The 19,482-nt window shown below is 42.3% G+C and overlaps 3 protein-coding genes and 1 long non-coding RNA gene across 6 annotated transcripts; 2 read left to right on the forward strand and 2 right to left on the reverse strand.

Annotated features, from left to right (window-relative positions):
• Nucleotides 1-367: 367 nt before the first annotated feature.
• Nucleotides 368-4,244, reverse strand: LOC109510738 (claudin-7-like). The gene is made up of 6 exons (XM_019861280.1): nt 4,048-4,244; nt 2,623-2,845; nt 2,011-2,175; nt 1,819-1,900; nt 909-1,031; nt 368-714 (listed from the first exon to the last, which is right to left on the reverse strand). The coding sequence occupies exons 2-6, from the start codon at nt 2,837-2,839 to the stop codon at nt 609-611; spliced, it is 693 nt and encodes a 230-aa protein (XP_019716839.1). The 5' UTR covers nt 2,840-2,845; nt 4,048-4,244; the 3' UTR covers nt 368-608.
• On the forward strand, nt 1,029-19,112 carry LOC109510740 (uncharacterized). Its single transcript, XR_002167179.1, has 3 exons — nt 1,029-1,786; nt 17,939-17,942; nt 19,102-19,112. It is a non-coding gene; the product is annotated as an uncharacterized LOC109510740 (long non-coding RNA).
• Nucleotides 4,677-10,407, reverse strand: parlb (presenilin associated, rhomboid-like b). 2 transcript variants are annotated; one of them, XM_019861273.1, is made up of 10 exons: nt 10,288-10,407; nt 9,416-9,635; nt 8,427-8,567; nt 8,301-8,349; nt 7,384-7,479; nt 7,148-7,297; nt 6,067-6,137; nt 5,866-5,967; nt 5,667-5,764; nt 4,677-5,417 (listed from the first exon to the last, which is right to left on the reverse strand). In XM_019861273.1, exons 1-10 carry the CDS (start codon nt 10,362-10,364, stop codon nt 5,294-5,296), a joined length of 1,128 nt encoding a protein of 375 aa, XP_019716832.1. In that variant the 5' UTR covers nt 10,365-10,407; the 3' UTR covers nt 4,677-5,293. The 2 variants fall into 2 exon arrangements, with proteins under 2 accessions (XP_019716832.1, XP_019716833.1); XM_019861274.1 differs by having other exon boundaries at nt 9,416-9,632; nt 10,288-10,406.
• Nucleotides 10,831-18,339, forward strand: LOC109510733 (protein MB21D2). Of its 2 annotated transcripts, XR_002167177.1 has the most exons (4): nt 10,831-11,348; nt 11,775-12,157; nt 13,110-15,934; nt 15,986-18,339. XR_002167177.1 is itself a non-coding variant. In XM_019861270.1 (3 exons), the coding sequence occupies exons 1-3, from the start codon at nt 11,096-11,098 to the stop codon at nt 13,989-13,991; spliced, it is 1,518 nt and encodes a 505-aa protein (XP_019716829.1). In that variant the 5' UTR covers nt 10,831-11,095; the 3' UTR covers nt 13,992-18,339. The 2 variants fall into 2 exon arrangements, 1 of the variants encoding a protein (XP_019716829.1); XM_019861270.1 differs by having other exon boundaries at nt 13,110-18,339.
• Nucleotides 19,113-19,482: the final 370 nt, after the last annotated feature.

The following is a 19,482-nucleotide window of genomic DNA, read 5'->3' on the forward strand; positions in this document are numbered from 1 at the left end:
ATAACTGAGTAATTGGTTACTAATTAATAAAATATGTAATGTTTGGGTCCCTTAACACTTACAATAATAAAATACAGGCAGAAAATTTGAATGTTTTATAATACTTTGTCAATTAGTACGTTTAATTTTACAGAGAAATGAGCAAAAATCCAATTTTTTTTTTTTTTGTGTTTGAACATCGTTGTCTTTGTCTTATGTTGTAATGTGTTACTGTGTTAAATTTTTTTTTAAAAGACAGGAAAGGAAAATAGGAAAAATACCCCCTCCCCCCCACAAATCTGCCAATTTTTGCCAATTTTAAAAGAGCTAATAAATGGCCAATAGAATTGGGCTGCGTACATTTCAGCTTGAAATACAACACAAGTTATGAGGTTACCACAACAAATTTTTAATATAAAATGAACATTAAACATCTTTAATACTCAACAAATTACGATAAAATTCAATAAAGTTGTGAGTCATCATTTTTATTTTCACCCAAAAAGGTACGTGATCCCCTCCGAATTCATGACCTAAAGTGATACAGAACTCAGACAGTAAAATGGTTACAAAAACATGCAATCGTGATGGTTCCGGGTGGAAGTGTGATGATGCGTTCAGGGACCGGCTCACACATAAGCTTTGGTGCTCCCGGAGCCTTCTGAAGCTTGTGCTGCTCTGTAGATGTTCATGTTATGACCTTGACCGCTTTTGGAGTAGTTGTACGAAAAATGTCTGCGTGGGAAAAATGATCATGTCGAATCACTTGTACAAATGCAAATAAGAACAAAAACTAAAAATAAACACATTTAAAAAAATGTTTAAAGACAAAAAAAAAAAGGAGGAAAAAGTAATGAGCGGTATGTCATTGCCCCCTGTGAGTGCAGAAGGGTGTACTGTACTGCAGGATGGATTTCATTGATGCATACCGTGCAGGTGGGAAGGATGAGGAGGAAGCGCTTTCTCTGCCGGAGCAACACAACATTGCACCTCCCAGCAGCGCCAGACCGGAAGCTGCCCAGCCCAGATACAGACCAGTGCCCAGCTCGAACCTGCAATGCATTCATGTGTCTTCTTCATCCTCCTTCTCCTCCTCCTTATCATCATCATCACTGACGTTGTTGTCATCATGTCATCAGCTTGAAATGACCAGTGTTGTCACCGTCTTCATGATTGTCATCTTTATCATGACTGTCAGTGTGCCCTTGTTGTCACATGATTCACGGTATCGGTCTTAATCATAATGATGATTGTCGTTTCATAATCATATTGTCATCATCATCATCATCAGAATTATTATTGACATTGTCTTCATCCTCATATTCTAATTCTGATTGTTTTTATCATCAGCATTACAATCATAATCATAATCATGTCAATGTCATCAGAATCATGATTGTTATCGTCCTGATTAATTATTGTTGTTTCACCACCATAATTATGATTGTCGTCGTCATCATCGTGATCATCATTGTGGTCATCATCACTACAATTGTCAGTAGTCATTGTCATCAATATCATCATCACAATTGCCATTGTTGCTGTAATTGTTAGCATAATTCTCGGCATCACCCTCAAATAAAGTCACCATCATTATGCATGTTGTCAACGCCATCATCACATCAACATGATTGTCGTCTTTATAGCATTGTAGCCATGATCATCATCATGGTTGTTGTCATCATGACTGTCATCACTGTCACAATCATCAAAGTTATGATCATCATCATAACATGATTGTCATTGTCATCCTGATTATCATTGTGTTATCATCACCATAAATATGATTATTGTCACCATCATCATCGTTATTGTCATCGTCATAATCACGACGGTCACCTGACTCCATTGTATAGAGGATTGTAGAAATCATGGATCACTCTGCCAGCATACCAAGACACCGCGATAAGGGTGGACATTCCTGGACAGACAGGCCGGTAAGAAGACAAACAGACAGACAGACTGTAATGTTGTCATTTGTTGGGCGTCATCGAAATTGCGTGCCGATGTTTGTCCCAAGCATCTCTTCACCTGACAGGATGAGCATGACGCCTCCACTCAAGAGAAATTGTCTTTTAACTTGATCGGAGCCTCCGCCCACTTTACTGCACTTCAGACCCAAAATGGACACGATGATTGCGGCCAGGCCCACCACCAGAGATGACATCATCAGAGCACGACACACCTGCACATGCACTGACCAAACACATACACGCATGGGCATATTGTAGTGTCTGATGTACATGTTACAAACATCCATGTACCGTGCATGTTACCAAGTTGTCGTGTCAGATATACATGTGGACAAACTATAGTGTTGGATGTATGTGTGAAAAGCGTGTGACACTACAAACTGCAAAATATAACCTGCAGCTGTAACAAAGCGCTTTCTTTACTTAACATTTAAAATACTATGTCCAAAAAGTCAGAATATTGATCCATATATGAGGTGCATCCGATTATAAGGCGCACTGATAGCTTTTGAGAAAATTGAATGCTTTTAGGTGGGCCTTATAGTGCGCAAGGTACGGTAACTACTGTAAATTCCTTTAAAAACCAAGGCATTGATGAAGTAACAAAGTTACGTTTCACAGTGTTTCAACACTGTGGACATACAGTCGTGTCTGATGATGTCCCACTGACCTGGCAGGCCAAGCAGCGTCTTGAACTTTTGACACTGCAGCGTTCCCAGCGAGGTGGCTGCACAGCTCATCCAGAGGCCCTCAAACTGCCACTGGCTGCTACTCAGAGACTCCGCCTGACTCCGAACCTTCCACAGCTGCGACGATGTGCAGCTGGACTGAAGACACCACGAAAGCACGCCTGCAACCAGGCCGCAAATCTGCAGGCCCATGGACATGATGCGCTGCACCCACAAACATGAAACAAATTTCAGTTTGACTTAGCAATGGGAAATTTGGGGGGCACATCTGTCATTCGTAGATCTACAAAAAGTTTCAAGAAGCTGAAAGGACATAAGAAGTCACCAATCATTATGGTTGCACCTCCCAGATTTTAAAAAATGCCTGAGAAACATGAAATTTGTGTGATATGTCTATCACGAATTGACCCACAAAAAAAAAAGTCAAGACGCCATACCCGAAAAGACAAAAAACAGTCAGCCGTTTAGGTTTGAATCCACCATATTAGGATTGTTTTTGGTCATTTGCAAGGGTCCTTCAGATGTTTTGACAACGTAGCCCCTGCAGACGGTTTGACTTTGCAACATAAAATTTGGTCGACATGTCTCCGTTTAATAGACCTACAAAAAAAGTCCATAAAAGCATGCCTAAAATCCCACAGGTCGTTTACCATTTCGGTTCAAAGCCGTCACTTATAGGTAATTTTGTACATTTCCATTTGCCCTTTAAAAACAAACCTGTCCCAGAGATTTTGTCCAACTGCAACCAAATTTGTAATATTTACACCAGACAGTTGAATGAAACAAATTTGTTTACAACAATTGACTTTTTGTCATTCAGTGTGGCCATAACGTGGTGGAAAAGTGTAATGAGTTGCGGTAGAACAGCCTTTACACACACACAAATAAAAAATTGACATAACATAAAACTTGTTAGATGTTTCTATTATGAGTAGACCCCAAAAAAAGACTCTCAAGAAGCCATGCCTGGAAAAAACAAAGTCTGGTATTTTGGTTGGAAAAACTGGTAGTCATTTCAGGCTCGTTTTGGCCATTTCCAGGGGTCCTCCAAAGACAAACCATTACTACAGATTTTGGCTGGAATTCCATCAAAGCCCAGAGCTTGACAAAAACTCTTGTGCAACAAAAGCGCTGCCTAGAACAGATTAATTTCATAAAAATCTGTCACTGAAAGACGCAGAACAAAATTGTATTCTCCCATGGTTCTGTGAAAGGGTTTTCCACACAATAATAAAAACACACTCAAGAAGATCTTCATGGTAAATAAAGTGTCTCAGAGTGCAGTAAGATGCGGTTAAAAAAAAGAAAAATAAGGTGAAATGTAAAAATGTTAAGCCTGAGAGGACATCACTGTAGTCTACTTAGTTTCGAAAACAATAAAGCGACCCAAATGGTCGAGTTCTTACCGTCTGCTCAAGTCTGTGGAAAGAGAGCGATGAGGAGTTGCGGTTTATTAACGTCCACAGTGGTGCTTTCAGTTTACTTGTGTGATGTGAAAGCCGATGTGAGGCATTGAGCGCTCTGAACCGCGTTTCGGGTCGACGAACTCTTCAGAAGGCCGACCCTCCAAAACACTCGTCCGTGTCTCCCCGCCAAAATCGCAGTTTCACCTTAAAACTCAGCAAGAGGCTCAAACAAACATAATTCACATTTACTTGAGGGGAAACCAATTAAATGCTATCAAGGAACTTGATTCAAGCTCATTAGTGAAGTTGGGTTTTTGGGTTTTTCTATTTTCATTTAAAAACACACTTTGTGTGTGAGAGAGCCAGTTTGTGGACTTCAGACTGTCAAACAGCTCTTGTTTGCAGGTCATCTGCTGTCAGTCAAAGTGGACTCATCTAAATTCAGTTTAAAAAAAAAATCACTCCAAAGTTTACTGGACACGGTAACTGATTTAATGCTAATTTGTCATGTTAAAAAGCAGTCTTCCCTGGTCATTTTTTTGACCTAATATGAGGCTAAATTAATTACAGAACTCCATCACCCTGGGATTTGTTGGTTTAACAGGTAGTCCAATCCAAATGCTCCCTGCTGGAGATTGTAGATGGTGCCTTTATTGGTGTCGCAGAAATACATAAAACAAAATAAAGCAAGAGGTCTGTTTACGTCACCTAAACTGTGAAAGTGGGAATCTTGCCAAAGTGCCACACCATGTCACCAAACATGGTTTTGTACTGACTTGTCAGTATAACAAGTCAGTGTAGCAAATGTTACCAACTTATAATTGTAACATTTAAATTAAAAATGGGGGCCACTGTGTCATTTTTAAGAGTGTATTATCAAAATAATGACATTGCTAGAAAGCCCTCATCCAGGGTTTCAATTTGACATGTGACTTGAAGTGGTGTTACATTTCTGACCTTGTTCCTGATTGAGTCAAGGTCAATCTCCACCCAAATTGAATCAGCTTAGTGTCTTGGCTTGCACTTTGTCAAGACAATTGGGGAAAGAATAAAAAGATCAACAATTACTAATCATGTGATGAAACATCATTTTCAAGACTTCAATAATAAAGTAAGAACTACGCTTGGAGATCTTCATGGGAAGTACGCCAAATGGCTGATCTGTACAGCAATTATTTATCAAGTTTACAACAAGTATCGATCAAGTTGGGAGAACGAGTCATTCACTCGAGTCCATTCAAACGTCCTACGTGGAGCCTCCTCGCTCGCCCCCGTTTCCGCCACCCCGACCAGTCCGTAGCTCATGCCAAAACTTAACAAAAGGCTCGCGGTTCTTCCATATCAGCTCGTGTCCAAAGAGGATGTACCAACTGGGGGAGGAAGCAGAATACAAATTGAATGCATTCAAACAACTGTTACCGGTTCATCTGCCAAACAAATTACAGTACTACAATATATAACAATTCATAAGATTGCTATTTCTTAATACGAATGGTGTACAGTTTTTGTTTGCTATGAAGGGGGAAAAGGGTGGAGGAAGCTCCTCAACTCATTTCAACACTGTCGGTACCCTCGTGTGGATTGGAGCTGTACTGCGGCCTGACCCGCTTCCAACTTACATGCCAAACATGGCGCCACCCAGGTGAGCCGCATGGTCGAAAAAGCGCCATCCCAGCACCAGACCTGCCGTATCCATGGCAACAATCGCCTTCAGTGCCTGCGCAGAGACAAAGAGAGCGAGACGAGTGAATGGACAAATGGATAGACAGAGCTTTGTCAATGGACAGACAGCTGCGTGAATATACAGGACAGTCTTACGTTGGCCGCACTGAAAGTGAACATCGGGAGGAAGATGATGGCCAGTTTGGCTTCAGGCATTTTGGTGCAAACGGCAGCAAGGATGGTCATGATGGCTCCCGACTAAAAACACGCACATCACATTTCATATTCAGCATATACTGCACAGTACCATGACGGATTATGTGATGATGACGCTTCATGACGCAGGAAGTAGCTCACCGCTCCCAGAGAGGGACCAAACCTCCCGGTGGCCATTTTGCACACGTAGCTGAAGAAGGTGGAAATCACGCCTGAGCGAGCAGGGACACACACACACACACACACACACACACACACACACACACACACACACACACACACGCACACACACACACACACACAGAACCAGATCAGCACAAATGAGCATGTGTCTGCACTTTTGTTTGTGTCTGTGTACATGTGTGTCTATTATTTGTGTACATGCTTATCTTTGTCTGCCTGTGCAGGTGTGTATTTGGATGTAAACCTGTGTGTGCATCTATTGTGTGTACGTTTCAGTGCGCGTGTGTGTGTGTGTGTGTGTATCTATTTATGACCATCTGTCAGTATGATTGTGTGCATGACTGTATGCATGTGTGTGTCTGTCTGTCTCAGTGTGTCTGCCTTCATGGGAATATGTACATCTGTATATAAGTTTGTGTATCTGTCTGTATCTTTCAGAGTGTTTTCTTATCAATAAGCATGTCTTTCCGGGTTATAGTTTTAGATTTGTTTAATTTTGGTAAATTTTTATTTCGTTTTGACTTGGTTTTTAAATGTAGTTATCTTTAGGGCACACTTTTTAATACTTCATTTTAATTTGCATTAACCGTAGCTTTTATTTTAAATATATGCAAGAGTTAAGAAAAAAAAGCTCACTTAGTGTTGTGTAAAAAAAAAAAAAAAAAAAAAAAGTAAACTACTATTCTTAATTCATAAACAACTGTTTGGCCTTTCTTTTTCTGTGCGGAGATAAAGCCACAGCCATATAAATACACAAAGTGAATCCTGAAAGCCCATGTATGATCGTAACAGAAAGGACATTTTCGCTATAATTACAGTTCGTTTTAGGTATGTGAGAGCTAGTTTCAGTTAGTTTGGTGTCTGTCTACCTATGTATGTTTGCGTCTGTCTGTAGCTCTGTGTGTGTGCGTGTGTGTGTGTTGTTGTCTGCGTCAATGCCCATATTTATCTGCCGATGCGTGTCTACCTGTGGATGTGTCGGTTAGCGTGAATGTGTACTATATGGGTCTGTGAGTGTGTGTGCATGTCGCATTATTACCAGCCGACATATAGACAGCCAGAAATTGTTCCCTTCCCAGCATGGAGACGGCGCTGGTGGAGAAGCTCCACAGGACATACATGTTGGCGGCCATATGGAAGAAGGACACGTGGCTGAAGGTGGACAGCAGCATCGGAGAACACAATGTCTCTGTAGTCAAACACGCACACAATATATTAACACAAATAGGAATTTGATTGCCATTATAAAAGTGCCAAAAATTATGTTTGTCTGACTGGAAACGGGGTCTGCGGTGAAGTACTTGAACATGGAGCGCTGCAGCCACGGGACTCGCCAGCAGCAGAACACAACCACGTTAGCGGCTAGGATGGCTGAGAAACAAACGCGACACAGTGGATATCATATCTAACTTTAAAAAGACAAGATGAGCAAATGGACAGACGTATGAGTGAAGGTACAGATAGACAAGTAGGAGTATAAACGGATGAACAAGTGGAGAGAAAGTTAGGGGAAGAGAGAAGGACAGGTAGATGGCGTGACCGGACCAAAAAAAAAAAGAAAAAAAGAAAAAAAAAGCTGATATTAGATTCTGGCAGTAAGTTAATCATAAGCAAAACTATCATTGTATCACGGTCATTTAAAATTGCAGCTCCAAAATGTCATCTTTTCTTTCTCCTACTGTCACTGGTGAGCTATTTTTACAACAGACTTAAATGCTGTTAATGTTGTCCTTGGGGCTCACTAGTACGCACTGGCACCAGTACCTCCACCTCCCACCTGTGTGCAACTGCTCAGTACTCCCGTCCGTCTCTGTTCAGCCGAGGAGGAGAGGGGAAAAAAAAGCCGCTGGCCTCTTCAATGATCTTCAAATAGGCGACTTGTTTAGTGATCTCTGCAACCAACCAATCATATTGCAGCTGGACTTTGCCTGCTTTGGAAGGCCCTCAAAAAAAAAATGCTCATTACCGGTGAAGGACAGTTGTAGCTGTAACTGAAACTTTGACTTTTTAAAAATGAAGTAAACCATCAAGGCGGTAAGTGCCCATGCCTAATAGATGGACAAGAGAATGGGAGGACAGTCCAGCGAATGGAAAGACAGGTGAGAGAATAAACAGACAGGCATGAGAATACACAGACACAACTGTGTGGGGAGACAGATGAATGAATGCATAGCCCCTGGCAGTCAGCTCACCTGTGACTGTCCTCTGTCCCTCACTCAAACTGTTCCACCATTGATTGACCTGAGACACAACCAACCAATCAGAGATAAGGTCAAAGCATGTGTGAGCGGGGCACGGATGTCAGTCAATCTGCACACCTCCTTGCGGACGTCCCCTCGCTTCTGCGGCCGCACCCTCTCCAGCCAATCGGCTCGCAGTTCATCAAAGTAGCCCTGCACGCGAGACTTGAGCGACTCGTACTGCCAGATAGCCGCCGAGCCGAAGGAGCAGCCTGTAAACTGACAGGAAGTCAGCACATGCACATGCGTCGCTTGGAGGAATGTATGTCCTGTATTGCTCTGCCGATATTAGCTATTAAAAAAAAAAAAAATTGGCTTAGTTTTGCAAAATGTCCCCTCTGTTGTAAAGCTAAACAAATACTAAAAGGCAAAGTACTGGAAAACAGTCAAATTCTCTGTAATTTATGTCTTTATAGTTGTAAGTGTTAAGGGACCAAAAATGTTATTTTATTCATTACATATAATTTTAAAAACTATCCCATCAATCGGTTATTAAAGTTGTATTAAATGTTTTTATGGGGGACACTTGCTGGCATTTTATCATCTTTTTTTTAATAACGTTTGGGTTGAATTTTTTTTCCCCATCAGTGAATTCATTATGGGAATAAATTATACACTGATTTTCACGATTTGCAGGTGAACTTTGTCCCTGGCCTCTATAAATAGTGGGGGTTCACTGTACAGTACAGTATATGGCGATGACCACTTCATCTCAGTAAGGTGCAGTAATAGTTCCCATTCTTTTCAGAAGAGAAAGAATATTTGCCTGTATGTGTATTGGGAGTGGCAGTAAAAAGCTTGATGCCTCTTTTATTTTTTAAAGAACTGTTCACTTTTTCCCAAACTGCTGCTTGTTGTTGAGTGAGTTGAATTTACTGACATCAGACAGTACTCATATCTCAAAATTTTCCTCACCCTTTTGCTTACGCAAAGTCTGCTCATGTCAAAGCAAAGAAAAAAATGAACAATGGCTCATATCACACACAAAAAAACCCCCAACAAACAAAAAAAACTCTGCCACTATTTTCTTAAAGAACCACTATGTATGTGTCTATGACACCACCTACCCCCACGGTGAAAAGCAACGGGCGCACCAGCCGGCCAAATGCTCGCGGCGAGCTAGGTGACGAAGGAGGAGGCGATTCCCAGTGAGGGCTGGATGTCCGCCGGTGGGAAGCCACTTCTGATGAGTCGAAGTGTCCAAGTTCATCCTCAACTTTTTTGCTTTCAGGCTTCTTGGCGACTTTGCGGAAGCTGGAACGCTGCTGCAAGTTGTGAGTCCACCTGCTAAACACACGGAGAACAACAAAACTTAACTCATGAGTGTTGGATGCGTTGAACCTGTCAAGAAATGAGAAAGGGCAATGTCGATATACAAAATATCTCTTATCTTGAGAATTCCATTATGAAAATTTGCAGAATGTGATATATTGTTCCAAAGATGTCCTGAATAAGATGAACAGTTTCAAGTTAGACTGGTTTGAATCGGTTAGGTTAAGAAATATGACATTATGAGTAAAATTTTTAAAACGTCTCCATTCTTCAAAAACAATAATTTTTTTTGGAAAGTGTCGAACTATGTCAAAAGTAGGACTTTTGGATGATGGAAAATGGTTGCCATGGCGTGAATATTTTTAAGTTGGAATTGTTTCAATGGGTCGAGAAATGTGGCAGTAGGAGAACGGCAAATATTGCCGAAATAATAAAACATATTTATATACACGCTTTTTGTAGCATTTACACAATTAATAAACTACACAGACATATCAAAGTAACTTTACAAACACGGCTATCTTGTAAAAAATCTACAATTTACCGGCTGGCCAGCGCCAGTTTCAATTCCACTGTTTTAAGATGCTAACATTGCTAACTTAGAGCAGCGGGGGTTCGCTTGTCTGACAGCCGGCCAGGTTTCCCTCCCTTCGGCTAAGTCTCCCACCTGCCTCCCCTTACGCTCCGGAGAACGTCCTCACTGGTCCGGAAGAGTAAAACGCCGTAGCTCCTCCATGCCGCCATGTTGGAGCAACTGTTCACTTCCGGGTCGGGGAGCGCACAACTGTCAAGAGAAGCTGGAGACGGTTGGTTGAATAAACCAGAAGGACAACGCATAATCAGTCGGACGAACAAAACAATAAATAGGACTAAAAATGTTTTGTTACTTTGCTTCAGTAGATTTTGCATGTGTCTGTACTCTAATCGAGTATTTATTTTACTGATGACTCTTTACTTGGACTGTCTACATTTTCGAACTTCTACTTTCTAATTTTTATTTCATCAAAATAGTCTCGTTCCATACGAATAATCTATACAATTTATTGTGTAAATATTTTTTAACTTAATTACATTTTAGATATATTTAACTTCAGGAAAGGACTTCCACTTCTGCGAGTTTTTTTGCCACATCTGCCAAAATCTTCACAATAAAACACTCACAGAGTTCTTTTTTTAATCTGGTATGTGAAATTAGTTGGACTGTGACGTTATATTAATGTGTGGTTCTATCAGTTGTTTTAATTCACTTTACACAGCTTTCATGAACTGGACACGCAATGAAGCAAGAGGCAAATTGTGAAGACCTAGTAGCGGAAGTGCAGCTCTTATTTCCGGTTGTTGTGTTAGCTGATGTGGATGTGATTTTTGATGCGGTCCGCTGGTGTTGGTTCGGTTCGTTTACGCCCGTTTCGGCTCACCATCCTGGGCAGCAGCAAAGTGTGAAGGACCGCTGAAACCGCTGTGGAGGAGGAATCATGGCCGCCCCTGCTCTCTCCAGTCGTGCCGGCTCGGCTGGAAGCCTCGGGAACAGCCCCACCATGGCCGCCGCCGGCAGACTGCCCCACGGCAGCGGCGGCGTCGGCCCCGAGTTGGACTTCAGGTCAGCATCCCGCATGGAGGATCTGAACCGGCTCATCCAGGAGTTCAGCAAGCACGACCAGCGCGAGTACGACGACCAACGGGCCCTGGAGATACACACGGCCAAGGACTTCATCTTCTCCATGCTTGGTGAGGAGACTACACACACACATAGAAATGTATCGATAAATACACACATTAACACAAATTACAAAAGAAAATAAATAGACGTAAATACACAAACATAAACGCACACACATTTTAAATACACGCACGCAAATGCATACGCCGTGCACGAGGTCCTGAAGGCATTGGATGAAATATGTCCATGGCAACACATAGAAGCTGAAATCTGACTGGGGAAAAAAAAATAAAAAGACACGCACTATGAAATGAATACAAAAGACTTTTGGAAATAAATGATTACCACTTTAATTCCGTTGTAAATGTAGGTCTGTGCTTCTGATAGTGTTTGTCCCTGCAGAGAAGGCTTTGAAGGCACTGATGGCATGCCACTTTTGTAGTGTATTTGCTTTCTTCAATCTTATGTTCTGTGTGTCCTGCTGGGTCCTCCAGGAATGGTCCAAAAGCTGGACCAGAAGCTGCCTGTGGCCAACGAGTACCTGTTGCTGTCGGGCGGTGTGCGCGAGGGTGTGGTGGACATGGACCCGGATGAGCTGAGCGTGTACGCGCGCGGCGCTGACTACGACATGGACTTCACGCTGCTGGTGCCGGCGCTCAAGCTGCATGACCGCAATCAGCCAGTTACACTGGACATGAGACACTCGGCGCTGGGACACTCCTGGCTCAGCCTCCGCCTCTTTGACGAGGGCACCATCAGCAAGTGGAAGGACTGCTGCACGGTGGTGGAGCACATCAGCGGAGCCGCAAACTACTTCTTCTCACCCACGTTGGTGGCCGACTGGTTCTACCAGGCCGTCTCGCTGGTGCTTCTGGAGGTCTGTTTTTGTTTTATTGTAACATAACAGAATAAAGAGACATAGTTTGTAGTAACTAACAACTAATTACATCTTCAAAAAAAAGCACATTACACTAAGGACTTTAAATTTGATTTTTTCCAAAATAGCTAAAGATACTGTAGGTTCCTCAGTATATAAGAACGGAGAGTTTGTGAATAGTAGGGCTGGAACTGATGATTTTTTTTTTTCATAATTGATTAATCTGTCGATTAAATGTTTTTTTTTTTTTTTTTTTTTAGTCGATTGAGATTTTTTTTCAAAATTAAAAGCAGATGTTTGCAAATGTTTTATTTTGATTCAATACAAAGATAATCAGTCTCCTTTCATGTAGAACTTGCTGTAGTGTTGAAGGCGGAAATTCAACTGTTATCCCTCCATTATCCGAGTATCACTTTGATGAACGATTAGTTGTTGACTAATTGTTGCACCTTGAGTGACTAGTGAACAGCAAATATGCAGGGCTTCACTGTATTAATTGTAAATAAGTGATGTCAGAAAAAGTTTACGGACATGCACTGACCACAGAGGCGCAAGAGTTTTGACAAAAATAATTCTAAATTCTGCATTTCCAACTGTCAAGTACTTGTACCTATACAGGTGCAACAGAAACTGATGAGGGTCTTTAATCTAAAAAAATGTATAATTTCATTTGTGGAAGACTGGATGAAAAACATTTTTTTTTTAAATCTGAATTTATTCATGTAATAGTAAAAAGAATTTTGAAAAGTATGCCGTTTTGAGCTTTTTCTTGTAATACTGTATGATCTTTGCTTGAAAAAAAACCTGTTGCTTTTGTAGTAGTTATAAAAAATTATCATGTAATCTGGTATGATTACCATATTGCTTCTGAAACAATTAATGGAAGCTTTGGGCGAAGCACTGACCCCTGAGGTGTACTTCCAATTGTCATAAAACGCTCCCACCTTTACAGGTGCAGAAGAAACCCCAGAGGGGCGTTCCCCGCGTGGAAAAGGTGGAGCGCAACGGCACCGTGGTGTCGGTCATTCTTGGCGTTGGCAGCAGCCGCATGCTCTACGACGTTGTGCCTGTGGTGTCCTTCAAAGGCTGGCCGGCCGTGGCCCAGAGCTGGCTGATGGAGAACCACTTCTGGGATGGTAAGATCACCGAGGAGGAGGTTATCAGCGGCTTCTACTTGGTACCAGCTTGCTCGCACAAGGGCCGACGGGAGAACGAGTGGCGGCTGTCGTTCGCCCGCAGCGAGGTGCAACTGAAGAAGTGCATCTCGCCTGGCCTCATGCAAGCTTACCAGGCGTGTAAGGCCATCATCGTCAAGCTGCTGTCACGCCCCAAGGCGGTGAGCCCCTACCACCTGCGCAGCGTCATGCTGTGGGCCTGCGACCGGCTGCCCGCCAACTACCTGGCGCAGGACGACTTCTCCGCCCACTTCCTGCTAGGTCTGATCGACGACCTGCAGCACTGCTTGGTCAACAAGACGTGCCCCAACTATTTCATCCCGCAGTGCAACATGCTGGAGCATCTCTCAGATGACACCGCCGTGCTGCATGCCCGCAAGCTGTCCTCGGTGCGCTCCGACCCGGCTGAGCACCTGCGCACCACCATCGAGCATGCCAAGGCCGCCAACAGGCTGACGGTGGAGCTACAGTGGCGCGGCAGCACCGGCAACTTGCCATCGCCGCAGTCGGATGCCGGCGGAGAGAACCAGCCGGACGACCGCTTGGCCAAGAAGCTCCAGCAACTGGTCACGGAGAACCCCGGGAAGTCCATTTCGGTTTTCATTAACCCAGATGATGTCACGCGGCCACACTTCCGCATAGATGACAAGTTCTTCTAAAATTCTTTTTTTTTTGCTGTGTGTTGTTTATGTTCCCTGTGTCACGCTGTCAAGTCATCTGCCTATTTTGTAGTCTTCTTAGTTTCCCTCACTCGCTGTATGCTTACCTGCTGGAGGCCTTCAGAATGACATCCACAAAGCCACCCGAAGAACTCCATCTGGATGTCTGCTCTGCTTTCAGGCTGAGATTCACAAATTTACCTGGTGAAATCCACCTGAAGACATCCACCGAAAGAAATCTACATGGACGTTTACCCGGAGATGTCGACCGGGAGAAATAGACCAGGAGTCATCCACCCAAAGAAAACGGCTCGGAGTTGGTCACCCGGAATCATCCTCTTGGATTGACCACCCTGAGTGATCCGCCTGGTGTCGGCCAACCCGAGTCACCCACCTTGGGTCATTCACCTGCAGAAATTGACCTTGACGTCATGGCCCCAGAGGCACACAACTTCAGACATCGAGCTGCTGAAACCCACCCATAGGAATCCAACTGAACAAATTTTGTAAGAAAATTCAGCTGGAAAACTCGACCCGGAGACATTCACTTGCAGGAATCCTCCGAAAAATCCACCTGGAAAAATCAAACTGTAGAAATAGCCCTGGAGAGATTGACTTGGTGTCATCCAACTGGAGGAGTCCCCTCAGAGAATTCTTCCAAGAGGAATCAAGTTGGACAAATCACTTGGAAAGATCAACTTGGAGACATCCACCTTGAGGAATCCTCTAAGAGACATCCACCGGGACAATAACACCTCTAAAAATCAACCTTGAGAAGTTGCCTAGGAGACGTCCGCCCTGAGACATGTGCCCAGAGGAATCCACTTGGAGGCATCCTGTCCGAAGAATCCACCAAGGAGTCTTGCTGTGAAATGGCACCAAGCCAGCCGGCAGAAAAAAAAAAGATCCCATCTTCATCAAGTTGCTATGTGTTCACCCATCAGGACCAGATCACGATGCATGTACGTCAGCTCATCAGAGCAAAAAATATTATACACTTTTTGCGCGGGGTGGTATTCAGTGTGGCCCTTTTGTGGGGAGAAAAAAAATACCTAAAATAGGTAAGCGTTAAACCGGTAAGCTCAAAAGTGAAAATATTCTCAAACTTTTTTATGAGAAAATAATGAGCTCAAAAGATTCCTCAGACCAATGGCAAGTGCGTTTTACTTGTAGCCTGGGACACTCATGATCACAGTTCGATCATGTATTGATTTGTTACGAACTGAATGTGAAATGGATTCTTATTTTCAAACCACAATGCGTGAATGTAACATCAGATGCTACATTTTCAACTCCATTTGGCCTCCACGTGTAGCAGTGCGACAAATTTCAAACTTTTTTTTCCCCCCTTTTTAATTCCACATTGGAACAGCAGCCAGATTGTCACTGTGAAGCTTTTTTTTCACTGTACGATTGTCAACGAGCATCTTTGTTAAAAATGTTGATTGTTTGGACAGTACTCAAATGTAAATAATCCCAAGAAGCCAGTAAAATGACGACTACTGCTTATCATGTAATTCTTATTTTGCACAAAATGTAAAAAGCACCAACCACACTCCTCTTGATTGTAGTTGCACGCTAGTGAGCCATGGTGCTAAATACGCTACTTAGTTTGTATGATGGCCTGTGTGTTGGCATGTGTGCCATTGCATGTTTGCGTTGGCACGTGTGTTAGCAGATGTGTGTGTCGGCGCCAATGTGCGAGTGAGTGTCTCTTCGCGCATGTACAGTATGCTAATATGTTTTTGCATGTGTGTTAGTGACTTTGTCCAAGCGCATTAACGTGTATGTTAGTGCGTGTGCCTGTTAGCATGCGTGTGCTAGTGTGTGTGTGAACATGAGTGGTAGTACGTATTGTTGCCGTGTATATTAATGCACGCGTGTGTTAGTGCGTGTGTCTGTTTGTGTAACTGTTGGCATTGTGTGCGTTAGTGTGCGTGTGTGTAAACGTGAGTGGGAGTTCGTGTGTATGTGCTAGCATGCGTGTGTGTTAGCGCGCGTGTTTACGAATGAGCGCCTTGGCGGATGTATGTTAAGTGTGTTTGCGCGTGGGTATGGTAGCGTGTGTTAGCATGTGGGTTTGTTAGTATGTGCGTGTATTAGCGTGTGTGTGTGTGTGTGTGTGCGTGGGTTTGTTAGTATGTGCGTGTATTAGCGTTTGTGTGTGCGCGCGCGCGTGTGTGTGTTGCCAAATGAGGGTGTCTGCAGGTAGGTGTGTTATGATGCATGTTTGAGTGCGTGAGGATGTGTTAGGATGCCGGTGTGTGAACGAATGTGTTTTCGTTCTTCAGTGTGTGGTTACATGAGTGAGCGTGTTTTTGTGTATTATCGCCTGTGTGCGTGTGTTAGGCCGAGGAGACGCAGCAGGTGCGCAGCCACACTATGACTTTGACACTCCAGAACCAACAACATTCCTGCCTAGTGACACCATTTATAACTGATCACCAATGAAAAAGTACTCTTTCACAGTTTTTTTTTGTGTTTGTAAATAGGGCTCATTTTTAAAAATGACACATTAGCCGGTTTGACCTGCATGTCCAGCTCTGGTCTTTGAGTGCCGCTATCTTGCCTGTATTATATGTCAACCCACGCCAACACAACCGATTCAAAAGATCAGCTCAAAACAGCGGCTTTCGAGAACTGGAGTTGCGCATCCATGGTCTAAATCCTGAAAACCTTTTGTGAGTGAGACCCGACAAGATTCAGAGTGTCGTAAAGTGAGCATCCGCCATATTGACTTTATTGCGGAATCTTTTCATTGCAGGATATGTGTTTTTGCATTTTGGAACAGGAATGAATTAAATTTCAAACTCGGTTTACCTCTTTATATTCAGTGGTACGTTGACTGAAGAGTGCCCCGATTTCAGAGTAATTCCAGGTGCGAGCCGTTGCTTCATTGATTGATTGATTGATTCATTCATTTATCTTTGTGTTACGGGCCAAAATTTGAGTTGCGATTAAACTTCGGATATGCCGCCACTTGAATGAAGTGGGGCGAAAAAAGGAGCAATTTAGGTACTTTAGTTGCAGGAATACTTTGAAGTACGAAGTCGAGACACCACTGCATTCAAAAGACGCTGTCAGATAAAGTGTCTTGATGTCACACTGCTTCCTACTAGTGGCCTGGAATGCACATTACACTCATGGTGGTTTTCAAGAAACTTTTTCAAGCTGCCTCCCCTTTCTCACACGAATGGTAAACACAGCAGGATTGGCTTTTATGCAAACACCGGAGCTCAGCTTTGATTGTACGCCCAATCCCGGTTTTACCGCCGCATCTCGTACCCACTCTCTTCAGCACTCAGGTTTGAAAATCTGCTGCATTGTGACAGAATGTTCCTTCGAGATAACGTGCACTAATCACTCCTCTTTTGTGATGTTTTTTTTTTGGTTTTGCACTGCTGCAGCTACAAATCACTTTTGTATGTTTTATTGTATTTGCTCCATAATGTCATATCTGCTGTATATTGTGGACTTTGTAAATTCACTTTTGTTGAGCCTCAATGACCTGATTTTTTTTTTAACGTTAATATATTTTGTGCTTATTGGTTGTACTATTTTTTTTTTAATTCGCTATTGTCATTCTCCTCGATGCAACCAGCTCGGCAGTCCCCGATATCGTGTCCTGTGTATTATTTAATCCACTCATATGAGCAAGGTCCAGCATTGCAAATTTTTGATAACAAGAGTTTTATATCATCCTTGTGCATTTTAAAGATAAAAGTCGAATTCAACTAATGTGACTCAAGTAACTATTATTGCTTACAGTCTAGTTCAGGGGTGGGCAGATTTTTAGGCTCATTTGATTTTAAAAACAGATTGGCATTTGTGTAAAAAAATATACGGTAATGTATAATTCAAATTTTTTATCTTATTTCTAATTAATATTACAGTTAACAATTATCAAATTTAAAAATTAAATAGACAATTGTAAATGTTACTAATAGTTATGTAATTTAACTAACTATTGAATGAGGTATATTAATTAAAAATACAATTCATTAATTTAAGGACAGCTAAATGAATGCAGCAAATACTGCAAGACTCTTGATAATTTAAAAAAAAAAAGCTTCCTGGGCTGGATTAATACAATAAATTGATTGCCTGTCCTCGATCAAGTTGGTCAAACTGAATTGTATTCAACATGGTTATGACCATACAAAATTAAATAACACCCTGTACACTGTAAGCTGCAGGATAGAGCTGCGTTATAGCAAAGCATCACGGTAGTAGTCCTTCCCGAGCTGGGTGTTTGGAACACAATTTGTGTAACTTTTTTCTTTGTCGTTTGTGTTGTGAAAAGGCTGAATCGTTTCCATCATATTAATAATGCAAAAAAAAAAAAAAACTAAGAAAATGTAACCATGTGGTCTTGCGATTCCCATTCCTTTACCCTCAAGTGCAATTAGTGGAATAAAAAAAAAACACACTTTCAACAAACACACACACACAATGTATGATCCTCCACCCCACTAACACAAACGAGAAGTGCCACAAAAACAGAGACACACACTTGTGGTTGGTTGCAATGTAATCCGTGTGTTGTGCCCTTTTGTTGAGAACATTTGAACTGTGATTTGTTGTGTTGCTGCTCTACCATAGATTTCTTTATGCAAATTTCCACCATGGAGCTAGACTCTCACTCCTCATCACTGTACAATAGAGTCACTATAAAGTCTTTTAACAAAAACTCGTTTTTTTGTGAAGCCTTTCTTTCTTTCTACCTTTCCACCCACCTGTTCCCAGTAAGCCTGTTCGCCTGTGGGATGTTCCAAACAGGTGTTTGATGAGCATTCCTCAACTTTCTCAGTCTTTTTTGCCACCTGTCCCAGCTTTTCTGGAACGTGTTGCAGCCATAAAATTCAAGGTTAATGATTACTTGCTAAAAACAAATCAAATGTATCAGTTTGAACATGAAATATCTTGTCTTTGTGGTGTATTCCATTACATATAAGTTCAACATGATTTGCAAATCATTACGTTCTGTTTTTACTCATGTTTAACACAACGCACAACGTCCCTACTTCATTGGAATTGGGTTTGTAGAATAGAACATTTACTTTTGGTCTGTCATGGACATTATTTTGAGATTGAGGTATTAACATTTAAGATTAAGGACTGAACGCAGACTTTTCATTGTCTTTCTTGAGTTTGAGGACAAAAAAAAAATCACCTCTGCTCTGTCATGGACGTTGTCTTCATGTCTGTCTGACATGGTCGACAAACATTGGAGGAATGCTGAATTGGAAAAGAATAGAATGGGATTGAAACACGGAGCGGGAGAGATCTAGAGAGAGAGAGACATTGGAAGTGAGGGATGGGAGACATTTGAAAAGAGAGCACTTGGGAGACAGAGTGACAGGATGACAGGAACGAGACATGGGATGGGTGAGAGAGCTTGGGGAGAGAGACACTGGAAACAAGAGATGGAGAGAGATTGCAAGATGGGGAGGGAGAGATTGGAGTGGAGAGAGGGGTGAGAAATGTTGGA

The sequence above is a fragment of the Hippocampus comes genome, unplaced genomic scaffold (genome assembly GCF_001891065.2).
Source record: "Hippocampus comes isolate QL1 unplaced genomic scaffold, H_comes_QL1_v1.1 scaffold122, whole genome shotgun sequence".
Lineage (NCBI taxonomy): Eukaryota > Metazoa > Chordata > Actinopteri > Syngnathiformes > Syngnathidae > Hippocampus > Hippocampus comes.

Coding starts and splice junctions, on each gene's coding strand:
- LOC109510738 (XM_019861280.1), bottom strand. CDS start 2,839: ATGTCCATGGGCCTGCAGATTTGCGGCCTGGTTGCAGGCGTGCTTTCG. Junction 2,176..2,622: donor GACGCTGCTTGGCCTGCCAG/GTCAGTGGGACA, acceptor GTGTTTGGTCAG/TGCATGTGCAGGTGTGTCGT. Junction 1,032..1,818: donor CCTCTATACAATGGAGTCAG/GTGACCGTCGTG, acceptor AATGCATTGCAG/GTTCGAGCTGGGCACTGGTC.
- parlb (XM_019861273.1), bottom strand. CDS start 10,364: ATGGCGGCATGGAGGAGCTACGGCGTTTTACTCTTCCGGACCAGTGAG. Junction 7,480..8,300: donor GGGACAGAGGACAGTCACAG/GTGAGCTGACTG, acceptor TTTGTTTCTCAG/CCATCCTAGCCGCTAACGTG. Junction 5,765..5,865: donor TCACTTTCAGTGCGGCCAAC/GTAAGACTGTCC, acceptor GTCTCTGCGCAG/GCACTGAAGGCGATTGTTGC.
- LOC109510733 (XM_019861270.1), top strand. CDS start 11,096: ATGGCCGCCCCTGCTCTCTCCAGTCGTGCCGGCTCGGCTGGAAGCCTC. Junction 11,349..11,774: donor CTTCATCTTCTCCATGCTTG/GTGAGGAGACTA, acceptor TGGGTCCTCCAG/GAATGGTCCAAAAGCTGGAC. Junction 12,158..13,109: donor TCTCGCTGGTGCTTCTGGAG/GTCTGTTTTTGT, acceptor CCACCTTTACAG/GTGCAGAAGAAACCCCAGAG.